Source organism: Ambystoma mexicanum, chromosome 2q (genome assembly GCF_040938575.1).
Source record: "Ambystoma mexicanum isolate Mex_15411 chromosome 2q, UKY_AmexF1_1, whole genome shotgun sequence".
NCBI lineage: Eukaryota > Metazoa > Chordata > Amphibia > Caudata > Ambystomatidae > Ambystoma > Ambystoma mexicanum.
The window spans coordinates 660827398-660854712 of record NC_090924.1 but is presented as its reverse complement, the minus strand read 5'-3'; the positions used below and the strand labels follow the sequence as shown (position 1 = coordinate 660854712).

The following is a 27315-nucleotide window of genomic DNA, read 5'->3' as shown; positions in this document are numbered from 1 at the left end:
GTCAAGAATGGGGAAGGGCCCATGGTGAATGGGGAATTACCGCCCCACCCACCTTGGAATGGGGTGGTAATTCCGCCATTCACCATGGCGGACCGCGGCATGGACCCGGGGTCGTAATGAGGCCCAATCTCTTGTTGGAATTCCGCATATATTGTAACTCTATCCTTGAAGAGCTAAATGTGGACTTAAAGTCCTTTGCTGACCACCCGAATATGGTTAAAAAAAAACACGTTATATGATCAACACTGGATTGAGATCACTGATAAATTCCACAGCTACCCGTCCTTGAGTGACTTGAGCCATGAATGCAAAAAAAGAGGCACAATCCCTCTGTACTTAATTCTGTTCCCTTGCATTACACAAAAAGCAATCTTCTTATGCTTGCATTGGAACCTGCTTCCTACACTTGAGATTCTACAAAGGAGGGGGCAAAAGGAAAAGGACGACCAGTCTTTTAGATTCTGTAAAACTAGGGAGAATACAGACATGGCAAAGCATTCACTTGGAGAGTGCGCTGAATTCAACATCCTGCATATGACCTTTTTGGGAAAGATATCCCTCTCAGTAAATTGGATACACACAGATTCCTTGTGGCAAAGATGTTAAACTCACCATGTGTGTCTCATGTGTTAGCCATTGCATGTTTTTTTTTAATCAATTAATTGTACCCTTTATGATTGAATAATAGTTTTTTGGATTTGCTTTATTGATGTTTTCACAATTAATAATGTCTTTACATCTATCCTTTTTAATCCTCTTTGTATATTAATATTATTGTAGTGGTGTGTTGATTTGACAATGTTTGAATTTACTGAAACAGTTGTAAACGTTTACTTGGTAAACCATAAACAATAAATAACATTTTTTTTAATAATGAATTAACCAACTGGTGGTTTTAATCATTAAAAAATGAACATCGCCTGCCAAAAGTGAGTTGTATATATGTTTTTTTCAATTAAAAATCTATATTTATTGGGTACATGCAGGTTGATTATGTGCCTGAAATAGTGTCAACGCCTGTGTCTCTATGTTCAGGCATTGAAGAGGCACTTGATGTGCAAATATAATATTTATTGATTCCACTAAAGATCTATATTGATTATAAACCCTCCCATTGCCTTAATATGACCATGGCATCTTTTGCTTCTCTGCCAGGGTCCAGCGCCGTATCGCAGCCAGCAGTGGTGAGTCATCAGCCGGCTGATTTTAAGAGACAGATGCCACAAAGGCTCAGCTCTGATTTGACGACATGCCGGCAGCGCTGAGCTTCTGTTTTCTCTCCGGGCATCCTCAGTAGCTGCAATGGATGTTCTTAAAGTTGGCGGATTGCCCGCGTGTTTATGAGAGCCATCATTTGCCTGTTAATGACCGACAAGGCATGAGCTAAAACGTAGACCACCATTCAGGAAATGGCACAGGAGCCACCGAGATATACAGCAAAGTAATGGCCACACTTGTTTTCCACTTCCGGTTCTTTCTCAATTTTCGAAATATGTCATCCAACGCTAGACTCCAAACATATTCAGATTGATGGACGTGCCAGGGCAACATCTACAGGCACATATCCGTTTTCTAAGATTTCAGTCCTATTTCTGAGATCCCACTTCCAATGTTGAGATTCCGGCATTTGTAATGTCAAACATTACAAACCAGCAGTGTTCACAAATATGCATATGATTTGATAGGTTATTTAGAACGTGCTATAATACCCAGAGGTTTCTAAGCATGGACCCGGGGATCAAACCTGTGGTGCTCCGTGTTGTCTTGCTTCCAAGGCGAGCACGTTGCCCTTGAGCTATCCTACTGAGAAACGTCTCCTGTGTTTCCCTCCCTCCTACATAGTTAGACTCACCTCGCTGCATCAGTGTCAATGTCAATGTACAACTGTCATTGGAATGACTTCTCAGTGCTGTACCTAGTTCAGAGGTCCATCCGACACATTGGAGTCTGATGCTGAAATGTGTGGTGCATTGTTTGTGGACTGCTTATAATCTGTGACTATCCGGTGTGATGGGTGCTCCAACCTGGCAATGAGCATTTCTCGCTGCAGCTCATTTGTGCAGAGGTAGGCCGTCGGTAGAGCATGTACTGACCTGCACAGTGTGGACCAGGGCTCCGATAGTGGGGTCTTTGCTCGCATCAGAGTCGGGATGGCAGCACACATCCAACTGAGTGCACGGTGCGTGCTGCTGGAAGGCTTAGAATGACCTAAAATAAGGTGCATCTGTAGTTTGTGTGCTGAACAGTGATTCCATAGTTGCACTTTGCGCATGATGCTGCATGGTAGCACTACACAGTCAAGCCATGCATTGCCCTAAGGTTCCATCAACCAATGCAGGCTGTATTCACTAAGGAAAGCCTGTGTTCTGAACAGTTTAATTGGTGTCTGGCACTTCCCTTCCACGCTCCCCCCTTCAATTTAGCCCCCGTGTAGCTGCCTACACGGGTGCTATTGGTGTCTTCTTTTTTTTTATTTTCGGAACGAAAAAAGAAAACAAACCTTTATCCCGCTGCCCGACACAGCACAATGATGTCAGCCAGGCAGTGCCTCTTCAATGTTGAGGATGTCACAAACATTGTAAACAGACTTTCCGGCTGACAGCACTTTGCGGCTTCGGGTCACGGGATGTAGGTACGTTTTTGTTCTTTTATTTAAAAAAAAAAAAACAGCACCTTGGCAAGGATCTACAGGGGTGCTAATGGTTATATGCCCGTTAGTGGCGGGCCGACCCTGTAGGGGGGCCCTTAAATTTGGTGGTGGGCCGTTACCTACAGGGAATATCACCTCAGTCCAGACTCCGGCAAGAGTACGAATCTGAAGGAGCCCGAGATAGCTAATGTAAACGTACAGTTAGAGATGTATGCATGTGAAATAGAGGGGTTTATGCCTAGATAAAGCCTCATTCCACTCTGTTGCCTAGTCTTATGGTCCCTGTTTGCACCACGCACTCTCCCTGATGAGCTGTTCATTCACCAGGCTGTTGTAATCTACTTGTCTAGCTGGAGACTCAGCCATCTGCGTTCCACTCGCTTTCCTTCAGAAGACTCAACTGGTCGTGTCAACATGTGTGGCCTAGCTAGAGACTTGCCTATCTGTGCCAAATCCTTGTTGCCAAGCACCAGGATAACCTTCCTACATCACATCCTCCTGACTAGCTACATAATCACGCGCCTGAACACCCTGCTGTGCAGTTGTATCTTCTGAATTAGCTATAGACTCACCTTTTGGCGTCACACACCCCTGAAAAATCTCCCGGGTCACTTGGCACTGTAACGGAAAAACAACCCGAACATGTGTCTGCTTCCAGGATGAGCACCCTTCAGGGGGCAACAACTAACATCGCTTTCAACTGCAAGCAAACAAAATCTCACAGAATCACTTGTGTTCCATCATTAAGATTGTACTGAAGCATCGCCTGCAAGAAGGAGGATGTAAACGGCATTGCAATGCTCGCTCACTTGGATTACTCAGTGTCACGTGCAACAGGTGTAAGGGGCAGTGCCTGTTTGTCCTCGTGCACTCCAAGAGACATCCAAGTGTGTAACAGTAAATAAGGTCCCCTATTCTCCTACTCTTTCGAGATTGACAATGGCATTAATGGGAGATGAGCTGATAAATGTCTCACTACTCCTGTCCTGCACTTCCCCTCCTCACCTCCTCCCCCGCTCTCATGCTTTACAATTTGCATGTTCCGAATGTTTGAAGACCTTTTAAGAACGTTTGTGTTTTTGTCCCAACCGCCATCTTGATGCACCATTGAAACATAAGTTGCTGTATATTGCGCATTATAAATGATCAATAAATACAATAAATGAATGTGTGCCAAGCTTCAACTCATATTAGCTGACTGGTGGTTGCAGAAGTCATATGTTTCTAAACTCCACTCAGGCCTTCAAAAAGGACTACCGAGTTTTGATCAGATTTCCACACAAACAGCCCTTCATATCAAGGGAGGCGTCACAGGATCTTTCAGACAGTTTAGCAAAATCATCCACTGGGAAAATGGCTGAGCACCCTTGTGACTGCTTAATAGAGCCCCTTTCACTCGCCAAATAGGTACATTCAGCCAGACTTTCTGAATGACCCAAAATATACCAATGATTGCCACTGGAAGTAATTATGGTGAACTTTACTTATGCAGAAAGCTCTCGAAAGCTGAATTCGTGTTTTTAAACATTGTCTTTGTTTCATTGCACCCAATATGTAAAGCACCTGGGGGAGGAACGATGGAAAAGGTAAATAAAACCACTCACTATATAAATCCCAATACAGTATATATGTGTGTGTCATGGTACTTACTTACTGGAAGGATTCAACCTTGCACACTGAATTTAGATCCGCCTCCCAGATAATTGCTAAGGCATGAAAGCATGCTGGCTGGAATGTGGGCTTGCAGAGTGTGCCCCTACTCCTCGTTACCCCACTTTTTAGAATCATGTTACTGGAGCCTGGAGCTCTAGAGGGGTTGCACCCAGCTGATGCATGCCTAACTGGGGAGTGCCATTCTGTTGGTAATCCCATACCCCACTGAGGGCAAAGGTTGGATAATTAGGGAGAATCTGATCATGGCTGGCTCTAAACAACACCAAGTAGAATTCCTTGTTTTAACATCCTGGCACTTACTAGAAGCATTCAGCCATGATCATCTGAATCAGATCTGCCTCCAACATGATTGCTAAGGCATGAAAGTGCACCCGCTGGACTGTGGGGCTGGCTGCAGCTGGGTTCCAGAGTGTGCCCCTACCTCCCCTTTTTTGGGTGACAGTCCCCACCCTATAGTTAAGGTGTAACCTATTTACACAGAGTTTTCCGACAATTCGATTCTAATAACATTTGACTCGAAGGACGTATCTGGATGACATTTTCCTCAAAACATGTTTAAAAAAAAACAGTTTCCCGGGCACCTCTGTTGAACAGTGTTGCACAAACTAAGAAATAAATTGTGCAAAAAGTGTCACTTTTGTATTTGCTGTAAATCTGTCCAGTAGTTTTTATTTTTTTATTTTATGGAGAAGAGGGTGCCATCAGCACCAAAAAAGTCTATATCTCCCATGATGCATTGCTTGAAGCTGGAGCACTGTTTTTTTACAAATGAGTGCCCAGGTCGGATTAGATTACTCAAAACAAACACACTGATTGGTGCATTTGCGAGTCTTACCACACAGTAAGTACACTCAAGGACGTGCGCCTCCCTCGCACCAGTCATCGTCTTCTTTTTTTTCAGGCCACCATGGAAAAGTAGAAGGGACCACACATAGTCCGTTCTCCTTGTTCCATGGTGGCAATTTTTTCTGTTTACTTTTTTTTTCAATGTGCCTGAATGGCCGCCATGGAAAGGGAGAAGGGACTATGCATAGTGCATTCTCCCCTTCCATGGCAGCCATTTTCTTTGTTTACTATGGCTGCCACAGAAAGAGAAAACAGACTAGGTTTTCTGACCACGGTGGCCATTTTTTAAAACTTTGTTTTACTTTTTTTTCCGGGTGCCAAACACAACACGTCTCGCATCTGGGAAAAAGAAAACATTAGTACTCTGGTCTAATGGGCTGGGGTACTAATGGTAATAATCCGCCATTACTGCCTTCAGTAGTGCACCCGGGGCCTTCGTTAAGGCCCTCCCTACGCTAGGGCCTGTAACTATGGTCCTCGGGGGCATTACGTGAAGGCGGTAATGGCCCGCAGTCTTGGGGCTTATTGCCACAGTAATAAATGTGTGTTATTGGCAAGCATTTCAATGGGGAAGGGAACAAATACAAACAATGCAAGTTATTTTCAACAATGCAAGTATGTGGTTAGCTGAGAGCAATGTAACAGAGCTGAATGTTTCCCCAAAATAGAAACTACGTTGTACACCATTTTCTTTTCAATTGTTCCTTTGTGACTCGTGAAGTCATCTCTCATTAAACCAGCCTTTTCACATTAGATCTTCGCAATGACTATAGTTTATTTTAAGGAGGGTATAGCAAAGATGAGATTATTCTACACTTTGAAAGTAATTTCTGGGATATCATTTGAAACATGTTATAAATTATATATTGCTTCAATAAAGCAACTGTATGAATAATTGATACAAATTGACCTCCTTTATGTAGCAGCACAATCACTAATTTGCGTTTCACAAGAAGTCTAATGCGTGTGTCTAACAATTAACTGCATCCTTCTTCCTCATCCCAGGTCCATATCACCCCTGCCACACTCTCCCATGCCAGTACCTCCCTACTCCCTCCTTAGTCTTCCTTGTCATAGCATCCCATTACCCCAGCCTCACTCTTCCTCATTCCTGAGTAACCCTCCTCACTCGTCCTTGCCCCAGTCCTCCATTACCCGGGTCTCTCTCTTCCTCATCCCAGTACCCAATACTCCCACCCCACTCTCCCAGTAAACTATTATCGCAAACCTGCTCTGCTTTGTACCATTACACTCACCTTATTCTTCCTTTTCTCAGCCTGCCATTACCACTCCTCACTCTTTCTTGCCCAAGTGCCCCATATCCCCAATGTACTCATACTCATCCCAGTCCCCTATTACCTCCACCTCACTCTGCCTTATGCCAGTCCTCCATTACCTCACTCCGTCTCAAATCAGTCTGCCATGACTCCCCCTCAGGTTTCCTCATCTCAATCTTCCATTACCATCTCACTCTTCTTAAACCCAATCCTCCATGTCCCCTAATTTACTATTCCTCGTATCAGCCCCTCTTCACCCTCAGGACAGTCTTCCTTGTCCCAGTTCCCTCTAGCCCCATCTCACTCTTCCTCATCCCAGGCCCCCTTTTATCACATCTCACTCTTCCTCATCCCAGTCCCCTGTTCCCATATCTATTAAGTTTGCACCGTGTTAGCCAAGGATAATATAAGAAGTGGTGATCCAAATAAAACAACAGCATGATACCTTAGTTAGACTAACAAAGTTATTTGTTTGCAAATATTTGTAACCTTTGGATTACTTCATCAAGCAAAGGAAGACTGATGCTCTTGGGATAACAGGATAGCTTGAAAATGTACTGCTGGAAAATCTTAACTCTCTGTGTCTGTGTTTCAGATTAGTTGTTCCTTCACAAAGAGCCTCATCCTCCAAAGTTATCCCATGTAGTCCAGCCTGAAAGATTTAGATGGGGAACTCCAAACTGTATGTAAGCAGGGAAGCGAAAGAAACACTGCTGGGCTGCTCTCATAGAGGTGTCATCAGTGTCAGTCATGGTATGTGCAAAAATACTAAAAGACGTTATGTTCTAGCAGAGCTAGTTGCATGTCCATCCCCACTGAGCTTGCTGCCCACCATGCCCACCTTTGTTTAAGGTAGGCATAGGAAACACAGTCAATCGCCTGTTGGACAATGATATTTAGAAAATCAATCAAGCTGTTGGTCACATTTTCATATTCCGGTCATACTGAAATAGAACACACTATTGGTCCATATTTTATCCCTTTGTGATCTTGATGGTGGCACAGTCATCCACATATTGGACTTGTGTTTCTAGAAGGTCAATAAGGAGGTGGCACGATCAGTCATGTGTTGGGCCTTTGACTTGTGAAGACTGGCGTTAAAAGGATAATGCCATCTTGAGAGTTTGCTTCTCTACATCTGGCTGAAAAAAACGCTCTGACATGGAACACTCACTGGCCTTTGGAAGCGTGTGGGGCTTTTTTGTATAGGAGTGAGTCAAGCAACTGACCATTGCTTCATTCAGGCAGGCGTTGGCAACAATGTACCAGACAGGAGTCTGAATGAGAATGTGTTATTTGGCATATTGACTCGTTAAGCTGTGTTGTCTTTTCAGAACACCTTTCAGTGTATTGACAACCTGCCTGCATTTGTATTCTTATGTTTATCATGCATGTTCTGTCCTACAGTAACCTTTCAGCAGTGGGACTTCTTCTTCTTGTTAGGATGACTCCAGAAACCCAAAGCCGGCGATTTCCATCTATTAAGATGATGTTCGCCATGCAATGGGACTCAAAATCATCAAGGGTGTGATTTGATTCCAAAAGGTTCTCATTGATGGTCATAGCCTTACCCTCTCATGTAACACTTTGCCTGTGGATATTCACAAACTTAGATAGTTGTTATCCACTTTCCCCAACATAGTAGCCCATCAGTGGCATTTCATACGATAATCAGATACACAATATTGCTGGACACACATGCAAAACTTCCCATAACATGGTAATCCTGCCTGGGGTGGGGTACCTTGATTGTATCTGATCTGTAGATATGTGGACAGGTTAGAGATCTTTTCTTTTTGCATGGCATGGTTCTATTTTCTGTGCGATGTAGGTATGGCTTGCTTCTTATTATCTTAACTATACCTGATGACATGAGCTGAAGATGAGCAAATATTGCAAGTAAATGGCTTTGTTAGCCCAACTAAGGTATCACCCTGTTGTCTATTATGGATCCACATGTATACAGGTATAAATAACTGAATTCAGAAACTCGGATGGGGGTTCTCTTTACAAGGGGCCACTCTGATGCACAGACAAGGCACTACTCCCCTGATGAGTCTTAGTGAGAGCAAAACACGTGCCGGGACCTGATGTTATGGCTGCTTTGGTCAGCACTTTCCTCATCCAAAAGATCTGGACCAGTAAATGCTTTGTCGTATTCTGGCAGAAGATGTCACCTCACTAGTTCACTGTTTAAAGACTAGAGAGAGATCACTTCTGTGTCATTGATGTGTTTCACTTAGACGTGTTTTCACTTAAAATGGTGATTTGCCCAGAGTACTTTTCTATGTTTTGCATAATGCATGTGCCTGAAACGGTTTCCTTTTACAAGTAGCCGTGTGCTTACTGAATACACATGCATGGCCATTAGAAGTGAATGGGACCTAGGGTTATAATGTGGGTGAGTTGCATGGGTCGCTGTTGCGATGAGACCTAATTATATAGGTTTTCTGGGAAGCTACGTCATCAACACAATAACACCACCTAGGCCTCTTAGCCGCATCTCTGAATGGTCCAATCGGCTCGGGTGTTACAGCAAAACATCTGCCCCATCTTAAAATGTCTCCCCACAGTTTAACTGTTTCTCCAATGTCGTGTTTGTCAATTAGCGAATTTCCTTAATTATGACAAAGTGATCAGCATCGTGTTACTTTTTTTTTTAATAAATCACTCACTTTTAAGAGCGCCCCACGTGAGTTTCACGCAGTTAAGCTATGGTAGTTAGAAATAAAGCAAACAGGGCAAGACCACACTGTTGTAACATTTTTCTGTCCATAACTTGGTAAATACGTATACATATGCATGCCAGGTAGTCTTATATGCAAACACCATGTCTTCAATACGGACCTAGGTGCAACAATGCTTTGCCAAAACGTATTTTACTACACAGATCAGTAATCCACATAGCTTTAAACGATGAAACAGAGGGATGCATGTTTATTTCTAGCTCAACAAATGTGTAAACAATTCTCTTAGAAATCTCGTGCTGCCTCGTTTCAGGTGTGGGTAGTATCAGGGTCACACTCCACCATAGAGTTGCCTCGGGCACCAATGAAACAGTCTCCCACAGTTGCAAATGGCTATTCATTCCTTTTGTGACATTGTTTGAATAGTACCCCGAGGGGAGTTTTTTAATAAAATGTGATGCAAAGTGTGTATTTTAAAGACTATGTATTCAGCAACACTGGTCAAAACGACTAGCCGCATAGTAGTGAAATAACTAATCTAACTGTCCCACATTTGCCCAACATGTGGCTCACTTCGACCAACAAAAACTGTCCCACATCAGCATTGTGCATTTGGGGTTCGCTCATGGGCCTATTTGCCCTAGAGGCCTCCCTCCCTCTCTCTCTCACTCTCTCTCTCTCTCTCGAGAATAGTTCAGGGGTGCTTACCTTCTCCCACTCCCTCTCCATGTTCAACACGATGACCACCAGCTTTGGGTTTGCCTGGTACCCATCTTCCGTGAAGGATAAGTCTTTCCCATCCCACGTCACATTGATCATAAACCTGAAAGAGAAATATTCAGTGGTGCATCAGCGAGTCATCAAACAGGCAATGAACAAGTTGAGTTTGCCAGGGCTCTTAAAATAGACGTACGCTTGTTCTTGATAATTTGAAAATTAGAATAGAGCATGGCATGAGTGAGTGTTGCTATTTATTATCCTTGTCTAACCAAGTAGCTGCTTCAGGGCGAATGTTTGCCAGTTTTACGATTTCATGTTTGCTGTCAGTTTGGATCCCCCCACGCCCCGCCCCCCCCCCCGCGCGCCCACACTTTCCAGGAAGAGATCACCATGGGGCATATGGGTAAGTGGAGGAAGAACAATGATGGCGAAGGGTACTTTAAGCAAAGGCTTAGCATATTAATTGGTAAACAACGCTTACTATTCTTTATCACTACAAAGTGTAACCTGGACTCAATACATTCCGTTATTCTGATGTATTTAAGCGATAAGATGCAGCTAACACTTCGCAAATTAATGAAGACGAAACTGCATTTGTTAAATATTAAATAGAGTGACAGTGACAAGAATTAAGATACAATGGAAGAGTTGATGGGAGGTCCAGCACTGGAAAAGATGAAGGTGTTGCAGCAGGATTGAGGTACATTGAAAGGTGTGTGTGTGTGTGTGTGTGTGTTGCAATTATATGAGCATAAGTGAGTGTGTTGCAATTGTATACATTCCCCAATGTGAAATCCTAGGAAAAGGCGGCAACATCCTGTTAGCAGCTGTTATTGTATTTAATTTAATTTATATAGCGCTTTTGCCAAAGCGCTTATAAAGAAATACCCACAAAATTGTACAATCAAAGTAAACAATTAGTTCTTGGTAAATCAGAACAGAAGAGGGGAGAGAGAGTAGAGTTAGTTGTTGGAGAGAGTGGATAGAAGATGGGCTTTAACATTTGTCTGAAAAATGCACATAGAAGAGGAAGAACGATTAGAAAGATGGAGGGTGTGCCAATATTTTGGGGGTGCATTACACCAACTATGCTGACGACACTCAGGACTGCATACAGGATTCAGGTGTCATTAACAAATTGTATGATGCAGTTCAAACATGGATGGCTGATAACTCTATAGCCCTCAACAGCGACAAACAAAGCTATTGATCATGGCTTCAGGCCTGCGGATGAAGAAACTTAATCCAGAATATGGCAGCTTCACTATCGCTGGCAGCTCTATCAGTGTTGCCAAGAGTGTGAAGACATTTGGTGTATTCTTTGGCAATTAACTATGAAACCCCATGTCACACACACCCGCTCCTCTTGTGGCTACACAACAAAGCTTCTCAACTACATACATCCCTTCATCTGAGCCAGCAACTGCTCTCTACTAGCTTAACTCGAGGTTGGCCTATTGCAATAGTCTGCTTGCTGTCACCTCGCAAGCCAATGTGCACTCTCTTCAGGTCTCCCGGAATGGTGTAGGTTGCATCGTTCATGGCCTATCAAGACAGGACCATGTATCTGATGCCAGAAGGGATCTGCAATGGCTTCCAAAAAGACATAGGATCACCCACAAGATTTTGACACTGCCCTGTAAATGTTGGACAGATACTACCCCAAAATATCTGAAAAATCACACAAAGGTGAACCAACCAAGACATATTGAATTTCCGGACAACTTTAAAATGGCTCAACCAAGGTACAAGCTGGTAAGGTTCAGCAGTACAATCTTTGACGTCCAGGCTCCTCTAGCATGAAATGCTGTCCCAGTGTCAATATAATCAGCGGGCACATTCAGTCTCTTCAAAAAACCTTTTAAGCACCACTTGTTCAATCTCAAACTTGGCTGACGAGACATTTTCGGCAGCATTCTTTTTTGTCGGCACCAACCCCCTGTCTTTTTGTAGGTGTATTTATTTTTTGTGTGCACCCTGAGGCGCCATAATTATAATAAGTACGAAGGGAAAAGGAACGGAAATGAGAGGACGCACAAGGAGGTTTAGGAACAGATATAAAACACAGATTCTGAGAGTGCAGGGCATTGGGAGGAGAATAAAGTGAGATGAGTGAGGTAAAGAGGAGCAAGACCATGGCAACACTTGAGGACAATGGAGAGCAAATTATAAAGAAGACAAGATTGGAAAGGGAGAAGAGATATAGAGAGTAGAGAGGATGTGATGGAGGATTGAGAAGAAAGATAAGAGAAGAGGGAGGGAAGGAAAAGGAGAAGGGAATCATAGTAGAAGGAAAGAATAGAACCTCTGTTTTCAAGGGATTGAGATGAAGAACATGTGAGGACATCCAATTTTAGACTGCGCAGAGACAGCTAGAGACAATAGAATGTAGGGTGTTGTGAAAGAGGAAAAAGACAAAAAGATTTGGGTGTTATCAGCATAGAGATGAAAGGAAAGATTAAATGAAAAAAATAAGAGCAGAGAGGGGTTATATAAAGGGAGAAAAGCAGGGGCCAAGAACAGACCCTTGAGGGACTCCATAAAGAAGAGGATGGTAGGGAGATGTTTGACCAGTCCAGGTTGCCGAGTAAGAATGGTGAAAACGAAAAGAGTAAAACCATTTAGGAACAGAACCAGATAGACCAAGAGCAGAAAGGGTGGAAAAGAGGAGGGGGTGATCAACAGTGTCAAATGCTGCAGGGAGGTCAAGAAGCATAAGAATAGAAGAGCATTTCGAGTGACGAGCCATGAGAAGTGAGTTGGAGACATGCAAGTGGTAAGTCTCAGTGGAATGAGATGGTCCAAATCCTGAATGAAGAGGAGGCAGAAGAGAGTGAAGATTGAGACGGATGGAAACATTAGAAAAGACAGCATGCTCAAGAAGTTCAGATGGAAAACAAAGAAGAGAAATGGGAGAAAAAGTTAGCTGGAACCAAGGGATGGTGAGATGGTTTCTTCAAGAATAGGGAGAATGAGCATGTGCTTGAAAAGAGAAGGACAACACTAATTATTAGGCACAGAATTGATACGGGAGGTAATATAAGGGAGAGGGAGAGGATACATTTGGGGGATAAAGGTAGTAGGACAGGTGTCACAAGGTGAAGCAGTGGAATGGGCATGAGGGACAATAACAGAAGTGTCAAGAACAGAAAGAGAAGAAAAGGAGGACAGTGAGTAAGGTGGTGGGACTACATGGGATGGACAAAGAGCAGTGGCAGTAGGGAAAGAGGAGCTGAGAGTGATATTTTAGATGTTAATAGTTAGCAAAGTCTGAAGATGAAAGGGATGAGAATAGGGAGGGATCAGGGAATTAATTGTATGGAGAAGCTGCAAAAGAGGATAAGCATGATGAGCGAGAGAGGTCGTACGTTCAGAGAAATAGGATTTACTTGCATTGAGTAAAGCAAGATCATAGGAGAAGAAAGTGGAGTAAGATCACAGGGAGACTGAGCCTTTTTCCAGCAACTGTTGGATTTACAGAGGCTGGAATGGAGACAGGTGAGGGCAGGAGTAAGCCAGGATTGAGGAGGTTTGAGAGAAGGCAAGAATAGATGGGCAGGATCAGTGGAGTCAAGAGAAGACAAAAGCGTGGAGTGAAGGGCGCTTGCAGTACCACCAGGAGAAAGAGGAAAAAAAGGAAATAGAGGTAAGAAGAGAGTAGAGTAGGGAAAGAAATGAAGTGGATTTGAAAGAACAGAGATTACAATGAGTAAAAAGTAGGGGTCCATAGTGGGAGTGAGGCAGACAGCGAAGGAAGAGAGATGGGGAGAGTAGAAGATGATCTGCGGAGTAAAGGGGATGTGCAGAGATAGTGCCTGAGTAAGAGCGTGAAGACTAGATGAGGTCATGTCAGAAGCCTGATTGATGGGAAGGGAGAGAGGGAAGGAGGTTTAAGTGATAGGAGTCAATGAGTGACAGGAGTGAAAAGTGGATAGAAGTGGTAAGAAGTGGGAGATAAAAGTTACCAAGAAGAAAGAAGGGTGAGGGGGAGAGAAGAATAAGAGAAATAAGATGGTAATGAGGTACATGATCAGGCACAAACAGTGGCAAACAGGGAAGGACAGTGCCCTTTGAGGGTCACACTATGAATGCTATACCCAGGGCAGGGACACCAACTAGAATGGAAGATGTAGGCAAAGAGGAACATATGATCCCTCACGTGACCTGCATGGCCCAGGTGGCAGGAGGTGTGCCCTGTGGAAGATGGGGGGAAGGCGAGGACCTATGTGGTGGAAACTGCCATTTTTTTGGGCCTCGGGCAGCCCCCAACCAGAAAGTATGCAGCAGCGTCTCAAGCCTTACTCCATGTAAAGCATGAGAGCGTTCTCTCCAAGATGTAGCGCTGGTGCGGCCTAGCTGGCAGAAGGCATGGCCTGAGGAGGAAAGGGGCAGGGGAGGACCTGTGCGGCAGATGCCGCTGTATTCTTGGTCACCGGACGGTCCTCAACAGCAGAGTCTGCAGCAGCGTCTGAAGCCTCACTCCAGGACACTAGCAGTGCTCAGCCCTGAGCATGGGCACAATGGCCTGTCAGTCATTATGTCTCACACATACTAAATGCATGTGTTGAAGAGAGAAATAATTTGAGCCATATCCATAGCAAAAAGACAAGGGGTTCCATTGTTGTCAAAGGAGGGTAGGGTAGCTCTGGCCAGTAGTAATGTCATCCTAAATGGATTCATCTTTGCAGTGTCAATTTAACTTCTGAAAGCATGACCCATGATGCCCAGGTTCCCTAGCAAGCCATTATGTAGCTCATCCTGTTGAATTATCTTAGTTTTCAATTTGTATTAAGGTGCATCAAGGATCAGTTGCTGTAGAGGACTCTGAGGGGCAGGTCATGGGTGTTGGAATAAGAGGTTAGGAGAAAAGTAAATAGAGGTTGGCAGAGTGGGGTTGGCATTAAAGGTGGGGTGAAAGCTGATAATGAAGGATGGCATCTGGTGATGCATTATGGGATGTCAGGGGTGAAGGGTGAATAGGATAAAAAGATCTGTGTGTAATGAGTAAAAATGTGGTTGTGAAAATCAAATACTGAAATTATGTATCCAGTGAGGAGGCAGATAGATAATGCAGAATGAGGATAGAGGACAGGTGACAGTGGTGAGCAGTGTCAGAATGTTGGGAATGTTGGAGAAAGCAATCTTAGCATAAGGTGTCCTCCAAAATGCAATTTGGAGGGGGTGCCATAGTGTGTGCACCTCAAGGTATTGATGGTGGGTTTGAAGACAAATGTGCAGAAGGCTTTTGAGTGGTGCAGCAGAGAATAGATTGGTCTGTCGAAAGAGGATTTTCTGGCGTAAGCAATATTTTTTTTGTAAGATGTGAGTTTAGGGCCCTTTAGTAAAGTACATGTAATGGAGGGGTTGGCAGAACAACTCTGAGTCCAATTAACTGAACCAACTCAGGAAGATGGCAAAGAGTTGTTTTATTATCAATTATCTAAAACAGGGAGTTACAATGAACATCAACAGACGCTCGCTCGATTTCTCTCAGCAATTTTTTCACAAAACATACATTTTATACTAAAATTATGTCAGAGGTGACATCATACTAAGTGGCAAATAATGAAAAAACCTACCAGGGATTGTAATTAGCTCAAGGAGAACAGCTAAGCATACATTACATAGTAACTGGTATTGTGATTGGCTGCCCACTGTCAGATGGACAATATATGCCTACCTCTAAAACATGTCATCCTTGTCTCTGGGAAGACATGGTAGTGCGGGCACTCACAATGGTTCTAGGACTACAAGTTTGACTCTATTTTCATCCTTGGCTCACATTACAGGAGACCACAATTTATTCAATTTTGCAGCTTTTAAATGTCTTTAAGTGAATAAACTTGTCACACTTCGTATTCTTTCCTTGCACCTTAACAAGAGATGATTCAACCTTCGCATGTTCACTCCTTTCAAGAATAGATAGCCGACCTTGGCTGCTCCAGTTTTGATACTAGGCCAGACAGCCTCACCATGCAGCCCCATGATTTCAGCTTATTCTTGCCGCTACACAATTCTCCCTTCCTTCTTCATGGGTCCAGGCTTACTAAGATACATGATACCGACGTCTAGCTTCTATACAGTGGTGGCTTCGCCTGCATTCTATTCACTATGTATATCCATCTTCTATGATGAATTAGTCTACCTTGCGTTTCAACTTTTGTACACTTATTGAATGGTGGATTGTCTGCAGCACTTCAGGCATGTGTAATCTTTTTCGTATTTAAAGTTCACTTGACTCTTTACTACGTCATTAGCTTCTATAGGATCCATACATCCTCTTCAGCCAATATCTCGGGACATCACACATGTTTCTTGGGACGCAACTAGCTTCTCTCTTTCCTCCTTTTCATATTCCTTCATGGAGTTCCTGCCTCAGATTGTTGTCTCTTCGGGGATACATTTGATAGGGGTGTCTCAATGGGTATCTTCTTTCAAATATACGCTGTGTTATTGGCATAACTGCTGGTGTTAAACATGGCATGATCTCAGACTTCCAATATATAGGAGGTAGGAGGGCGGGATTTCCTACAGAGGCATGAAACTGCTCCTCTACGGATGGGTATGACCATGCTTACATTATAGAAGGCATAGAAGATACTTGTTGAGAATGAGAGAGAAATCAGAGGGGGTGTGGTAGGAAGTGGTGACAGGTGCATACTATTTGATTATTTACATTAGTGGTAATAAGCGATCAATGGGTGTGCAAGATAAGTTGGCTGAGTGGAGAATGGGTATGTGCTCAGAAGGGAACGTGAGGATGAAATGAGATAGAGGAGTGAGAGTTGGATGGAGTGAAGTAGGGAGAAGGAGGAAGGGGGCGTGGGTGATAAAGTGTTTAGATGTACCAGCATTTGTCTTAGTGATTATGAAGGAGAATTAGTAGTCAAATTCATCAGTGGAGTGTGGGGAGGATATGGAGCTGTTATTAGAGGGCAGAGTGTGGCCTGGAGTCACATGGACAGTTTGTGATTGTGCAATGGATGGAAGATAGCATATGAAATCTATGTAGTAGGAGGAGGTTTTGGCTGACATTGGAGTTGTGTTGAAAGCAAGGAGAGAGCCTAACAAGCAGCAGGAAAGCAGGGGAGCAAGCTGTGCTCCTGTGGCATACATGATGAATGGTATTTGGCCAGGGAGATCCATGATTTAGGCTGGTACAGGAGTAGATGAAAGAGCATGTTGGGTAGTGTAAGGGATAACCAGAGCAGTATTGACATCAGTCAAGATTAGTTTGATAGATTGGACTTATGGGTAAATACTGTCATCTACAAATCTATTAGACATTGTGTAGCTAGAGGTATCAGCTGCCTGAACCCTAACCACAATGCATTTCCTATTTTCGGCAGTAGACCATTACCTCAGATCTTCCAAAAATGATTGAAATATAACAGAGTCTAAATCCATCCATTGCATGGAAATCCTTTACTTTGTCAAGACATAACCCAATGCCAAACATTCCAACTGGAGAGTGCTTTTGCACTTCACATGTGGAAGGTCATGGAAACATACCATTATGGTAGTCTCTTGTCACCACTCTAACCTTGTTAACTACTTGACCACTTTTCCCAAAGGAATACTATCTTTACAGATCGTCACTTCATTTGGATAGAATCGGTCAGTTCAAGCCACACATTGAGCAAGCTGCAGCTATTTGCCACTTAATTGTAAGCTTCACCATCAGGGTCGTAAATAACCTGGTAGTACATCTATAATCGATCAACCAAAAGTGACTATTGTGTGAGATCTGCAGTGTGTGTGCGCGTGTTTGTGTGTGTGTATCTGTGTATGTAAGCTTTGAGCCATTCCTATCTGTCAGTAAATTGACGAGATCTGCATTCCATTTTACTCAAACCCTGGCCACTGCTTCCCACCGATTGATGCCATCTACGTTCTATACAACAGAGATATGCATCATCCACCATCTAACAGTGCTTGAAGAGATGAACTGACAAAATTCTCATCTGTAATATGTAAGCATTCATACAAGGTCATGTGCTCACCCACCAGAAAATTCACAAGAACCCTTTGATTTAAATTGAAACTGCATGTTTCTAAATGAAACAGTCGGCATGTTCTTTATTTTTTTTTCTCAATGTCAGGTTTAGCTGCGGCTAAACCCTTGGTTAGCCGAAAATGAAAAAGCAGAACAATGGCATTTCCACGTGACAAATCAGGGAACTGCCTTTAGGGTAGAGGTGGGGGAAAGGGTAACAGTCACCAAGTTAAATGTGGGATTTGGAGGAAGTTCAGGGACTGAGTTTGCAACACAAATCTATTTGTAACCTTAGCTGTCAGACAGAATAGCTGCGAATCACCAACATTTCATAGCAAACTGTGTCTCAGTGGATCCATGGGGGGAAAAGGTCAGGGCAAGGGAGATGAGGAGGCAATCAGGGGAGTAGGCAGAGCAAGCACACGTGATTTTGGGGTTTTACCATTTTTTACGATGTAGCAAGGAAAATCCTTTTCCAAGATGGCCACCATGGAACAAGAAGGTGGGGCTCAGTACAGATCCCCTCTTCCCTTTCCATGGCAGCCTGCAGAAGGCAAAGTCAGAACCCTATGACCATATTACCACAAGCACATTTCTTTCCCTTTCAAACCTATCCTACTTTCGAATAACTTTATCATATAGCTAGACCCAGGTGGACATGGCCACTTTAACACCATTTTTCATCCCCCGCGGTCAAGGCCAGTAGCCAGATTGTCTGGGTCATGACCTTATACCATGACCCAGACAATCTGGCCACTGGGCATGGCCACATGCTATACCTCAGTCACCAAAGGTATATCACTATTTCTTGTACCTACATTGTGACACTTGTCAAAAAATAAAACACAGGCACATTTGTTCAACCATGCTTTCAGGTCCTTGCCAATGCTCCTTACACGAGTTTGCTTGAAATCCCCCCATGCTTTTCTTTTTTTTTTTAAAGTGTGAAAATGTATGTACATACAAATGTCTTATAACTTGGTCCCCTACTTGACAAAATCCATTCAGACTTTACAGAAACATTTCAGGTCGTGTCTATATTCTTTCTGAAACTTTTTGTCCACATTCGTCAAACGGCAACAAAGTTATAAATCATCTAAAAATGTTGAGACCCCCTCTAATTTAGCCCCCACTTGAGAAAATCCCAACAAACTTTACAAAAGCATGAATATCTAGATTTAAAATCACACCACATTTATAAGCCTTTACAATATTTTGGGACACCCCTCTAATTTTGTCCCCTCTTCACAGAATTCCACAAAACTTTTCAAGAACATGTATATCTAGATTTAAAATTGTCTTGCCAACTTTTGTGCAGATTCATCAAATGGCACATTTATAAGCCTTTACATTATTTTTCCCCCACCTCTAATTTCACCTCACTTTACAGAATCCCATGTGGCAAAGCCTTTCAGTATCGGGTCTTGAATAGAATTCCAAAATTCCATGCAGTTTCATTGAGTGGTGACAAAGTTAACTGCTCCCGAACACCTGAAGTGTCCCCGAACTTCACAGGCAGTGGTCGGAGTGGGAGGGAGCGGTCGGGAGTGGTGCTCCTCTACTTTTTTTAAATAAGTTTTATTGTTCCTATACTTTTATTTTAAAAATAAATTGTTCTGTAATGGTTTCGTTTTAAAATAAAAGTGTAGGAAGAAGTTGAAACTTGCCCTTTCAGTGCACTACACTGAACATTCCCTTAAACAGCAGGTGTTTCCAAAAATCTGGCGCACCTCACGCTTTTCACCATCTAATCAGTGGATGCATCGAATGTCCGCAGACATCACATCACTCTCTAAGCCAATTGGATGCCTGTCCGCGGAAGGAACAGGGCAATGGGTCAGCGCACCAAACGCAGATAGCACTAATTTTTTAGAACCTACTTTTGGACATTTAAAAAAAATCTACTGAACGGATTTCCACCAAATTTACAAAAGCTTTCAGGACCAAGCCGCCATTCCTACCGCAAATTTGATGAAAATCCGTCCAGCGGTTTGGGCTGTAGGTGTGAGCAAATTGTTTTCCATTCAGTCTATGGAAAAATTGGGACCCTCCTATAACTTTGCCCCCCCTTGGCGAAATCTCACCAAACATGCCAAAAAGATTCAGAACGGCCCATATACCTTTTTTGCAAAAGTCTGCTGAGGGTTCGTCCAGGGGGGGCAAAGTTATAGGCTGCCCAAAAAGTGCTCTTCCTATCAGTTGAGCAATTTAAACATAACTACACGGCTGCTACCACAGTGTGTTTAATATACATATATATATATATATATATATATATATAGGTATACTGACGACTGGAGTGTGCCCTACATCTTGTCTCCCTCCATGCTCCTCACACTCTTCCTTGTGAGGTGGCATTACAGTGACATAACGTGCTATACAAGCTACAAGCATATCATAACCTGTACAGGGACCCTGAGCTGTGCAGAGACTGTGCTCTCAGGCAAGGATGTAGAACTGCAAAGGCACACCAATGACAGCTCTCTGGTATACTGCCTTTGGTTGCTTCAGGATATACAGTCCTGTCTTGGATGAAATCTAACCACATTACTCCCCACCCAACACATAATAATAATAATTTGCATTTATATAGCGCTACAAACCCTCAGCATCTGAGCGCTGCTTACTATTACCCACATTTTGTGGTGCTCATTTATCAACCTCGGAAGGATGAAAGGCTGAGTTTGGCTCTGCTGGGATTTTAACCTGCATCAGCAGGCTCTGCACAGATGTTAACGCGAGCACTCTACTAGCTATGCTATCTGACCGGTCTATGATAACTATTGAAGAGAATGTTACAGAACTAGTTACCGGCCGCTCTTTTTCACCACTTAGCAAGCCCCGTCCACCTGGTGCCTTCATGCTTGCTGCTCTTTTTCACCACTTAGCAAGCCCCTCCCACCTGGTACCTTCCTGCTTGCCGCTCTTTTTCACCACTTAGCAAGCCCCGCCCACCTGGTGCCTTCCTGCTTGCCGCTCTGTTTCCCTAATTAGGGAGCCCTCCAGCCTCTTTTCCTTTGCAGATGGGGAGCAGGTGCAAGTGGATCTAGGTCACCTGGCCTAAGCCCTGCCCACCGGGTGCCTTCCTGCCTGCCGCTCTTTTTCACCACTTAGCAAGCCCTGCCCACCTGGTGCCTTCCTGCCTGCCAGGGGAGTTGCTAGGTCTGGAAAACCCGGGGCTAAGCTGATGTCATAACTGTTGGGACTGGGGGCTAGCTAGTCTTTTGGCTGTAGCTCCTGAGATTCTATCAGGGGCTACAACCAAAAGATCAGGGGCTATAGCCCCCTTAGCCCCCCCCTAGCAACGCCCCTGCTGCCTGCCGCTCTTTTTCACCACTTAGCAAGCCCCGCCCACCTGATGCCTTCCTGCTTGCTGATCTTTTTCACCACTTAGCAAGCCCTGCCCAGCTGGTGCCTTCCTGCTTGCCGCTCTGTTTCCCTACTTAAGGTGCCCTCCAGCCTCTTTTCCTTTGCAGATGGGGAGCAGGTGCAAGAGGATCTAGGTCACCTGGCCTAAGCCCTGCCCACATGGTGCCTTCCTGCCTGCCACTCTTTTTCACCACTTAGCAAGCCCCTCCCACCTGGTGCCTTCCTGCTTGCCGCTATTTTCACCACTTAGCAAGCCCCGCCCACCTGGTGCCTTCCTTCTTGCTGCTCTTTTTCACCACTTAGCAAGCCCCGCCCACCTGGTGCCTTCCTGCTTGCCGCTATTTTTCACCACTTAGCAAGCCCCGCCCACCTGGTGCCTTCCTGCTTGCCGCACTGTTTCCCTACTTAAGAAGCCCTCCAGCCTCTTTTCCTTTGCAGATGGGGAGCAGGTGCAAATGGATCTAGGTCACCTGGCCTAAGCCCTGCCCACCTGGTGCCTTCCTGCCTACCGCTCTTTTTCACCACTTAGCAAACCCCGGCCACCTGGTGCCTTCCTGCTTGCCGCTCTTTTTCACCACTTAGCAAGCCCCCCCACCTGGTACCTTCCTGCCTGCCACTCTTTTTCACCACTTAGCAAGCACCGAATACCTGGTGCCTTCCTGCTTGCCGCTCTTTTTCACCACTTAGCAAGCCCCTCCCAACAGGTGCCTTTCTGCTTGCCGCTCTTTTTCACCACTTAGCAAGACACGCCCACCTGGTGCCTTCCTGCTTGCCGCTCTGTTTCCCTACTTAAGGAGCCCTCCAGCCTCTTTTCCTTTGCAGATGGGGAGCAGGTGCAAGTGGATCTAGGTCACCTGGCCTAAGCCCTGCCCACCTGTGCCTTCCTGCCTGCCGCTCTTTTTCACCACTTAGCAAGCCCTACCCACCTGGTGCCTTCCTGCCTGCCGCTCTTTTTCAGCAATTAGCAAGGCCGCCCACCTGGTGCCTTCCTGCTTGTTGCTCTTTTTCAACACTTTGAAAGCCCCGCCCACCTGGTGCCTTCCTGCTTGCCGCTCTGTTTCCCTACTTAATGAGCCCGCCAGCCTCTTTTCCTTTGCAGATGGGGAGCAGGTGCAAGTGGATCTAGGTCACCTGGCCTAAGCCCTGCCCACCTGGTGCCTTCCTGCCTGCTGCTCTTTGTCACCACTTAGCAAGCCCCTCCCACCTGGTGCCTTCCTGCTTGCCGCTCTTTTTCACCACTTAGCAAGCCCTGCCCACCTGGTGCCTTCCTGCCTGCCGCTCTTTTTCACCACTTAGCAAACCCCGGCCACCTGGTGCCTTCCTGCTTGCCGCTCTTTTTCACCACTTAGCAAGCCCCCCCACCTGGTGCCTTCCTGCTTGCCGCTCTTTTTCACCACTTAGCAAGCCCCTCCCAACTGGTGCCTTTCTGCTTGCCGCTCTTTTTCACCACTTAGCAAGACACGCCCACCTGGTGCCTTCCTGCTTGCCGCTCTGTTTCCCTACTTAAGGAGCCCTTCAGCCTCTTTTCCTTTGCAGATGGGGAGCAGGTGCAAGAGGATCTAGGTCACCTGGCCTAAGCCCTGCCCACATGGTGTCTTCCTACCTGCCACTCTTTTTCACCACTTAGCAAGCCCCTCCCACCTGGTGCCTTCCTGCTTGCCGCTCTTTTCACCACTTAGCAAGCCCCGCCCACCTGGTGCCTTCCTTCTTGCCGCTCTTTTTCACCACTTAGCAAGCCCCGCCCACCTGGTGCCTTCCTGCTTGCCGCTATTTTTTACCACTTAGCAAGCCCCGCCCACCTGGTGCCTTTCTGCTTGCCGCACTGTTTCCCTACTTAAGGAGCCCTCCAGCCTCTTTTCCTTTGCAGATGGGGAGCAGGTGCAAATGGATCTAGGTCACCTGGCCTAAGCCCTGCCCACCTGGTGCCTTCCTGCCTGCCGCTCTTTTTCACCACTTAGCAAACCCCGGCCACCTGGTGCCTTCCTGCTTGCCGCTCTTTTTCACCACTTAGCAAGCCCCCCCACCTGGTACCTTCCTGCCTGCCACTCTTTCTCACCACTTAGCAAGCACCGCCTACCTGGTGCCTTCCTGCTTGCCGCTCTTTTTCACCACTTAGCAAGCCCCTCCCAACTGGTGCCTTTCTGCTTGCCGCTCTTTTTCACCACTTAGCAAGACACGCCCACCTGGTGCCTTCCTGCTTGCCGCTCTGTTTCCCTACTTAAGGACCCCTCCAGCCTCTTTTCCTTTGCAGATGGGGAGCAGGTGCAAGTGGATCTAGGTCACCTGGCCTAAGCCCTGCCCACCTGTGCCTTCCTGCCTGCCGCTCTTTTTCACCACTTAGCAAGCCCTGCCCACCTGGTGCCTTCCTGCCTGCCACTCTTTTTCACCAATTAGCAAGGCCTCCCACCTGGTGCCTTCCTGCTTTTTGCTCTTTTTCACCACTTTGCAAGCCCCGCCCACCTGGTGCCTTCCTGCTTGCCGCTCTGTTTCCCTACTTAAGGAGCCCGCCAGCCTCTTTTCCTTTGCAGATGGGGAGCAGGTGCAAGTTTATCTAGGTCACCTGGCCTAAGCCCTGCCCACCTCGTGCCTTCCTGCCTGCTGCTCTTTTTCACCACTTAGCAAGCCCCTCCCACCTGGTGCCTTCCTTCTTGCCGCTCTTTTTTACCACTTAGCAAGCCCCGCCCACCTGGTGCCTTCCTGCTTGCTGCTCTGTTTCCTTACTTAAGGAGCCCTCCAGCCTCTTTTCCTTTGCATATGGGGAGCAGGTGCAAGTGGATCTAGGTCACCTTGTCTAAGCACTACCCACCTTCTTAGCCCTGCCTCTTCCTTCCTGCTCTTAACTATTAGATCAAGGGCATCTCTTGCCCGGGCGTCTGCAGTGAAGGGCAAATGAAGAAAAGGGCAATTCCTGTTTGGACCAGGAGGACCCAGGGCCCAACCACCTGCTCACACAGCATGTTAGCATGTACCAACATGTGTTACCCCCTCTCTCCCCACAGGCCAACGCCACCCACTCTGGGCCCCCTGTGATGTTCACTCGTGACCCCCTTCTCGCACACAGGTTTTGCCTGTTTAGCTTGATTCTTCTACCCTGCTCCCCCTCAACCTCCTCCAGCCTACTTCTGAAGGAGTCTGTACTGATACATTCTGGTTTCACCATCACTGTCTTGTGGCCAATGCTGGATTTGACTTTTATGGACTTCATTCATTCATGGTGTGTCACTCTTTCTCAACTCTCATGCTGGACATCCTTTGCATCTTGTACTCATGGTGGCCCTGAATCATGCTGTTCCCAACTTCATCTTGTATCCTGGCTTGCAACATTATATGTTACTACTGACTTCTGCAATTGTATTCGCTCTCCACTCTTTTTGACTGCTTACTCTCTGTTCTCTCCTCCTTTCCCTTCTCCCTTTTCCTATCTCCTCCCCTTACTTTCTTCTATGCACTTACTCTATCAGAATTGTCTCTGGACCTAATATGATAGCAACCTCGTCTGTTTCCTCCACCCTCCCATTACTGTTTGTTTCCTCCCCAACACCCCTCCAGCACTATCTATAATGTCATCAGGCCTAGTATGATAGTCACTTGTTTTGTTCCTCCCCTCCCTTTCTGCACCCCTCTCCCTCACCTTTGGTTTTGCTCCGGCTCTACCAGAAATGTCGTCAGGCCTAGTATGGTAGTTGCCTGTCTATTTCCATTTCCTTCCCACTCCCCCTCTCCCTTATATATGTCTTGCTCTTGCACTATCTGAAATTTTGTCAGGCCGAGTACGATAGTTAATTTCACATCCTTACTGTTCATGGCCTGTAAGAATGTCATTTTACTTTGCCTTGTTCCCTCCCTTGCCTTGAAGCGCTTTGAAACACATTGTGTATAGGCGCTGTATAAATAAACTATCATATCATATCATATCATATCATTTCTGTCAGAGAAATTGATATGTTCCTGCAATGTAATATATATTTCATCAAGTGTTTTACCTCCAATTGTAATGTACCGTTTATCTTATAGTTACCAAGCACACAACTGTAATAATTTGCTCCAGGATATATGTGTGGCACAACTCTCTTTGCTCACTCCACCTTTTTTAGCACAACATTCCCATAACAACTGACAGAGTCCCAGAACACAAATCTGGGTCTTATGCTAGCAACCACTAGTTTACTGACATATGGAAACACACAGAACGTCCCACCCAACGTAAGGCAAATTGAATGTTACTGTACTAGTTATCCACCAAATCACTTGTGATTTTCTTGCAATTTCATGCCCAGACTTGTCAAGTAATGTTCAGAGTGCAGTCTAGAAAACTCCCAGACAACCTAGAGCACTTTGAGGCCAACCCATGGCAGTTAGGTGCTATATAAATCTCCTATTGCATAATGCATGTGTCTGATCTCTTCTAATGGCCAAGCATAGCTGTGAAGCAACGCAGCACTTAGTAAGATTGACCTTATACATAACTGCTCGTCAGTGTGGTGGACTCTGTGGCTAACTGCAGGAGAAATGCTAGGTGATACTACAATGCTTTAAAAAACGAGCCGGTGAACAGTTTGAGCAGTTAGGCGCTCAGGTCTTTTGTGATCTGTATGTGCATTGAAGCCATGGGATGCTGTTCTGCAGTCACTGCTCACAACAGGAAAAGGCCTGTTCTGTGATGTTCTCTTCCTGTCCTGTTTTTGTTTTTAGTCTTGCAATGATGCTGCTCCTAGAAGCGCATTGAGCCACAAAGATGTCTAGCTATCCAGGTAGGCAAGGTGGTGCTTGTGTTACCTCTGTCCTGAATGCAGGGAAGGCTGCCCTGAGGATCACCTAGGCTGGCACAGCAGCCATTGCAGCTTCTTGAGGGTGACAGAGACGCGCTTGAAGGTCTGGATGGCAGAGACTTCTTTAATACGTATGGTGGCTGGGCTGGGTACACCTGAGAGAAGTGAGCTGCACCCATCAGCTTGCAGCGGTACTATGACTTGAATTGAAGTCAGGGTTTGGGAGGAAGGGTTCTGTTTTGTCTAAGAGTGATATGAGAGCATCAATAGCTGCAGTTATCAAGAGTTCACTCCACCGACATACAGAACACCAAGCAATGCCACTGGAGGTATACATGTATGTATCATGAGCATAGCCTGATCCTTGCTGAGCCGAGAAACCTTGAAACGACTCATTCGTCTTACAGAGCCCTGTAGTGGATCCTGCCATCTGGAACTCCACTTGCATCCAGTGCAGGCCAGTTTGTGTTTTCCAGCTGTAAACATGCAGGACTGCTCTGTCCAGCCCTTTTGCCACTGTTAAGCATGAAGGCCGCATGTCATTTTTGATATGTAAGTAAAATGCATTTGAGAGCTGATGCTTCTTTGGCCAGCAATACACAACACACTGTTTGATGTCATATATTTGTGGATCGGATGTTGCTCCACACATTTGCTGCTTCCATTTCATAGAGATACAAGGTACAATGCAAGCGATGTCAGACGACATTCTGGTCTTCGCCAAGTCAGAGAGCGAACACCTCAAAAGGCTGGAACGCACGTTTGAGAGACTCCAGGCGGTAGGTCTTACACTACACCAGGAAAAATGCGAATTCCTGAAGGATCGGCTGGAATTCTTTGGGTTCACCTTCCATGCGAACGGCATTTCACCTGACCCTGGCAAGGTAAAAGACATAAGAGATGCTCCTCCGCCCACATCTCCTGCAGAAGTTCGGAGCTTCCTGGGGATGGTCAATTACTGTTTCAGATTCATCAAAGACCTAGCCTCCCTATCAGAACCATTGAGAGCACTCACCAGGAATGACGTACGGTGGCAATGGACAGCGGCAGAACAAAGATCATTCAATGCCATCAAAGAGGCCCTGTCAGAGCAGGAGATGATGGCCTACTTCCACCCCAGCCGGGAATCAGAGATCGTGGTTGACGCCAGCCCCGTAGGTCTAGGGGCAGTCCTCATGCAGGCCGACGAACTAGGAGCGATGAGACCCATTGCCTACGCTAGCAAGGCCCTCACCGACACGGAAAGGCGCTACTCGCAAATCGAGAGAGAGGCCCTTGCCATCCTGTGGGGATGCAAACACTTCAGGATATATATCCTCGGCAAACC

General features: G+C 45.4%; 1 protein-coding gene across 2 annotated transcripts in view; it reads right to left on the bottom strand.

The window, feature by feature from the left end:
* Positions 1-27315, bottom strand: part of GRIN2A (glutamate ionotropic receptor NMDA type subunit 2A) — a 2125912-nt gene that overhangs the window by 976898 nt on the left and 1121699 nt on the right. For both annotated transcript variants that reach the window (XM_069647845.1, XM_069647844.1), the window contains exon 4: positions 9843-9957. In XM_069647845.1, the coding sequence (XP_069503946.1) occupies positions 9843-9957 (115 nt within the window). The remainder of the gene's footprint in view (positions 1-9842; positions 9958-27315) is intronic.